This window comes from Nannobrachium achirus (assembly GCF_963921795.1).
Source record: "Nannobrachium achirus genome assembly, chromosome: 11".
Taxonomy (NCBI): Eukaryota; Metazoa; Chordata; class Actinopteri; order Myctophiformes; family Myctophidae; genus Nannobrachium; species Nannobrachium achirus.
This window is the reverse complement of record NC_137820.1, coordinates 50,406,585-50,412,584: the sequence shown is the minus strand read 5'-3', so window position 1 is coordinate 50,412,584 and position 6,000 is coordinate 50,406,585. Positions and strand designations below refer to the sequence as shown.

Below are 6,000 nucleotides of genomic sequence, written 5' to 3'. Positions count from 1 at the left end.
TTATGTTATTTATTGAATTTTACCATTTGGAAACCGTGGGTCGAACGGTTCTCAAAATACGTGGATTAGAGACGTACATAGATACGTATATGCACATGATACATATATATGTACACCAGTAAGATGCCCTAAGGGTGAGAAGCGAGGTCGCGCTGAAACAACAGAGACTGACACAATATTTCCATACTGTATAGTATGGGCAAAATAATACTAAATGTGACCTACAGTCGCAATAGAGATTCTGTGAACAGGCTTCATCAGGTCCTATACCGTTTATTTTGATATTTTATTCTGCACTTTCCTTACTTGGATTTTCCAATATATATTCTGTATAGAAGCTCTGAGTCTGATCAAATGCCCTGTTGATATATAGACGATCAAACAATCCAATGGTTGACATGCTTATCTTCAGCTTCCTATCTGGTTTCAGATTGTCAGGATTGACATTGCCACTAAAGGTCTAGCTTTTAACTCTGTAGAGCTTTTATTGTACTTAACATTGCTTGATCGACTAGGTCTACACAGTATATATAGGCCTATAGTGCAAATGGAGAGGACAGATAGTGGTGTGACAATGCTGCAAGGCACACACATGTGTTTTAATCCTACTATAGACTCTGTCATTCAGCATGTGTAGAATTTCCCCCTGAAGCTTCCTTGTGTCCTGCCAGCTGCAACCCACAGCTGTAACCCAGCAAAGTCATAGTCAACAGTTTTTTTGATTTATTGATTGAATACTTTATTAACAATATTGTTAACAGTACGTGCAGTACAGTCAAACGTGCTAAAAAGATAACACAAAAAGACCCCGGGGGGCTTGTTTCCATTGTGGTCCATTTTACTGTAATCAATTCATTAATTATATTACAGTACATACATTACCTTATATAACAGTAAAAGCTCAAGTTGCAGAAAAACATGTATTTACAGAGGAAGTATGGGAGGGGAGGGAGAGGCGGCAAGTTGTCCAATAATGAGCTGTCCACTGTGCTGGGCTCGGGGCTATACATACTGTACTCACTCCACCAGAGAGAGAGAGAGAGAGAGAGAGAGAGAGAGAGAGAGAGAGAGAGAGAGAGAGAGAGAGAGAGAGAGAGAGAGAGAGAGAGAGAGCTTGCAACAGTGAAAAGTTATAAAGAACTTTGATTTAAACACATGGCAAGTAGCAGATCCAGCAAGGTTGGGCTAGATGTGATGTACTGTAGACAAATATAATCCTGTAGTGTTAAGTGTTCTTATACAGTTATAATGTATGTGTGCATTGTTAATAAAGCGCAGAAGCTTTAATTATAATACAGTCTCATCAATTGTGTTAGCAAGAACCCACAGTAGCACTCATGCTACAGTGACTTAACAACCAATCAGTGGACAGGGACATGTATACACTTATTTGGCCAATCTCGTCTCGTGGGACGTGGGCTTCTTCATCAATTTGAAATGAATAGGCTGTAGGGACTGAGCCATTTATTATCATTTTGCCACAGGCTGTAGTCCTCGGGTATGGACTAGTGTCTATTGATTGGATAGAAGACTTAAGATTGATTGGTTCAACTATCAATCAACCATATGGATTAACAGGCATATAGTCCTACCAGGGAGCTAATATTTACGACTGTAAGCTTTTCCAACCACTTTTTTCCCTGTATGCACTTAAATGCATTATGCATTATGGGGCGCAATGCTGGCCTTCCTGTCCAGCCACATACAACATATAGTCTCTCTGATCGCGGCTTTGAGTCCCAATCCTGAGTAAAAAAAACTTTTGGCTATTAGATTAGTGGTCTAAAAAATGTCATGAGGTTAGTTAGAAGGCATATTACATCATGATATATAATAATTGACCATTCAAGAATATGACCAAAATTGTCATTCTATCAGTTTATTAATTTAGTATTGAGAGTTGACCCTTCTAATGTCTATTCTAAAGCTCATCCTGTACTGTGCTTGGCATGAGTAGCAAGGCTAGGGTGAATATTGTCACCAAACCACCAGGTTTAGACCACTCACAGCAACACCAGACTCACCCTCTCACATACACCCACACACTGTCTGTTGGCTCAGGCTGTGTCAGTGTCTGCTGTTTTCTTGAAATCTTGAAGAAATTAAAAGATAATCACATCATGATTACCATACAGTATATTTGTTTTTCAAGGCATGTAGCAGTACAGTAGCAGTAAAGGTTAAAGTTGGGATTAGGGTTTAGGGGATGATTGTACTTTATACATTGTGTGTGAGAGACTGCAATTAGGCCTGTTTTTTTCACCTCATTTATTAACATCTTCATTCGAGTATTTGAATTTCTCTGCATTAGAAGGGGACATAAAATGCTGGTTTGAACTGTTCATGCATTTGCTCAACCATCTGCTCCGCTACAGTATATCATCCGAAATCTGTCATTTTGGTTGGAGACAAGCCAAAACCTTTGTGTGTGTGTGTGTGTGTGTGTGTGTGTGTGTGTGTGTGTGTGTGTGTGTGTGTGTGTGTGTGTGTGTGTGTGTGTGTGTGTGTGTGTGTGTGTGTCCGTCAATCTCGCAAACCAATAGACATCAGCATCAAACCTTTTGTGCACACTGCACACTGCCAGTAGGCCAAGGAAGACACGCAAAGAGATTTTTTCACATCGTTCTCATGGTGTGAGTGAATAAATATAATTTAGGCTATAATGTTAGTAAATGCAGGCAGACCGAGGGCCCATTATTCCAATGTCCCAATTGTTCAACAACTGTTAGGTTACTGAGAGGTTAAGGTAGGTAAGGCTTAGTATAATGCATGCGGTTGGACCAATGGTACTTCAGAGCAATATGGGATGTCAGACAATTGGCATGGCACCGACTATTTGTGTCCTCAGGACATAACTGTCATTGGGTCTCAAAAATGTGTTTTCTTATGTTTGTGTCCCCAAAAAAGGACCATGAGCATACAGCGTTGTGAAATATGTCACTTGTCATTTTTTCACATACCGGTAGGCTGCTGAAAGGGGGGTTATCTGTCAGCTGCTAAAATTGAGATTCAAACATGCCTGGGCAAGCTATATTTGTCACAAATCAGACCCAATTACGGTCTAATACCTAAAACCTGGCAAAGTAATCAAACACCTCCAGCAAAGAGCTCCAGCTGTTAGCTTAGCTTAGTAATCGGTGAGAAAGAAAGAAAGAAAGAAAGAAAGAAAGAAAGAAAGAAAAAAACTAAAAGCATTTTGAGAAATATTATCTTGAGGGCTCTGTTCCCGAACCCGGATTGCACTACAATATAGTTGCTAACAAACATAATAACCCAATGCTAACTACATCCCTAGGGCTATATGAAAAGAGAGGACTATTTGGGGTGCGTGTTAGTGTTCCGACACACATTACTACGACTTTGCATTTGTCCGACTCTCCCCATTACTAACCCTATCTCTAACCCTAACCGCACGCGTAGCCACGTAGTCGGAATGAGACGTCTGACTGAGCAACAAAGCTTTGTTAGAAAACAGAACAGAAGTCAAGTGTTGATATTGCGAATTTGACACCATCTTAAAAGCAATAAAAAAAGTGTATGTGTTTAAGTGTATTATTGTCTTCTTATCTATCTCTGTCTAAAGGTATTTTCAAAGGTTTTTTTCTCTTGTTTTGTCTTCAAGATCAGCCGCACAGAAACAGCAGTGAACAACCTGAATCCAGTGTTTGGAGTCAAGTTTCAGGTGGACTACCATTTTGAGGAGGTGCAGAAGCTTCGATTTGCCATGTTTGATGAAGACAAGTGTGCAACACAGCTCTATGAACACGACTTCCTGGGAGAGTTCGTTTGTACGCTGGGAGTGGTATGGAAATAATTGATCCTCTTTAAAATTCATGATTTTTAATTATAGTCGACCATGATGCATTTAATCCCCATAGCCGTTTGTGGGTTTGAACATATATTATGTACTGTATATAACATAATTATATAACACATATGAATACATTGCAGGTTGTATTTATTCCCACAAAAATGTGACAAGAACTGAAATGTAATCATTTAACCATGTCCATCTTATTCTTGTTTATGTTTGTGAACATGGACATTATTTAGTGTTGTTGCTATAGGAAACACACTATTGTATTCGGTCAGCGAATTCATTTGCCAGCAAAGTGAACCTGCTTTTAGTAAACCTTTGCTCAAACGTAAACGTGAAGCTTTTGGTCATGCTTCACACACTGTTTTCACAATATATACTATAAATGTTAAGACGGAATTCAGTTCTCAGTGGATTCCTTACGACTCGTGTCTGTGCAACCACACTTGCAATTTCCCAGGATTGCGCCTTTCTAATTAAATATGTTTTTGTGAAGTAACTAAAGGATTTTGAGAGCGCTGTTTCAGTAGCGCAAAACCGTAACCTGCTACATACACTACTTCCGTAAAGTGTTAAGTGCAATACATGCTCCTTCTGAGGTTTTCGGATAAATTGACGTCATTCAAAACTTGAACTCATGCACCCCCAGATGTTCTGACTTCCGTAAATGATCACTTCACTTGTACTTGTGTCTGCTCCTTTACCAGATTGTGTCCAATAAGAAACTTAACAGGCCACTGATTTTAGCCAATGGAAAGCCAGCTGGGAAGGGAACCATAACGGTAAGAATAGAGTGTTAGTTAGGCCCAACCTCAATGTTCATCTGTGGGAGAGTGTTTTCTGCTGGTAATTCAGTCCGAATGTATCAAAGGGTGCGTTCGGAAATGCGCACCGGGTGTGGTTAAGGTTAGGGGTTAGGGTTAGGTTTAGGCATAGTTTTACTGAAGTTAAGGTTAGGGTTAGGGTTAGGGTTAGGCATTGTTTTACTGAGGTTAGGGTTAGGTTTAGTTTAGGCACTCACTACACGGTGAGCACACACCCGGTGCGCATTTCCGAACGCACCCTTTGATACATTCGGACTGAAACACCAGCAGAAAACACTATCCCGTTCACGTGTATGCTGTTAGCATTGATCCCTCGCAGCCTTGCTCAATGACACTGGAACACTATTTTTAGTAGCTGCTAGAGTGCTCTCAAAATGCACCCACAGCTATGTACTTGTATGTATTTATCTCACTTGCTCACTTTCTCTTTCACATACAGACACACACTTGTACAGTATTTTTAACTGCAATGATGCTGCTGTTGATAATGAGTATCATACTGTCAGTGTGGTTGCTGTTGCTGACTCTTTCTAAGTATATAATTGACTATAATTGTGATCTTGATGGTGGTGATGATGATGATGATGATGAGGACGATGATGATTTGAGACTGAGCTCATAACTGTGACATAACTGTTAATCATTTTTAATGACGTTGTAGCTATTGTTGTTGTCCATAGTGATGATAATAATGATGAAGATGAGGAGGAGGAGGACATTGTCCGTATTTTCATGTGCAGCTAATGATGCAATTGTAACTGTTGTCTTAGATAACAGCCCAGGAGCTGTCTGACAACAGAATCATCAGTCTGACCCTGTGTGGGAGGAAGCTGGATAAAAAGGTAGCTGGTTGCACCCACGCACACCCGGGCACGGGTATATACACATTCTCTCTCACTGTGCATGAGAACACGCATGATTTTTAAAAGTGTGTTGGCCCATACACACGCACGCACACACACACACACACACACACACACACACACACCCACACTTTCTCTCACATACACATGCACGCACGCACGCACGCACGCACGCACGCACGCACGCACGCACGCACGCACGCACGCACACACACACACACACACACACACACACACACACACACACACACACACAACACGTGAGTTAGTACATTGTATACAGTATGTACTGTACTCCCACTCAAAGCCTTAGGCCAACCTCCGAATGTGCTACATAAATAGTTTTGAATGAAAACCTGAATATACAAAATCACTTTTGTTTTGAGAGACCTCAGTTACTCAGTTTTGTTTCACTTGTTTCTTTTCACATCACCTACCGGTATTCCATAATATTGATTATTCATTAACACCCTGTGCTTTCTCTCTAGAGTCTCTA

The 6,000-nt window shown here is 40.5% G+C and overlaps 1 protein-coding gene across 1 annotated transcript in view; it reads left to right on the top strand.

Annotated features, from left to right (window-relative positions):
• The window catches only part of cpne2 (copine II), a gene marked incomplete at both ends in the record, with an annotated part of 63,839 nt that overhangs the window by 4,359 nt on the left and 53,480 nt on the right, over window positions 1-6,000 (top strand). The window contains 3 exons of the mRNA XM_080736639.1: window positions 3,623-3,802; window positions 4,525-4,599; window positions 5,412-5,483. Coding sequence (XP_080592765.1) covers window positions 3,623-3,802; window positions 4,525-4,599; window positions 5,412-5,483 — 327 coding nt within the window. The remainder of the gene's footprint in view (window positions 1-3,622; window positions 3,803-4,524; window positions 4,600-5,411; window positions 5,484-6,000) is intronic.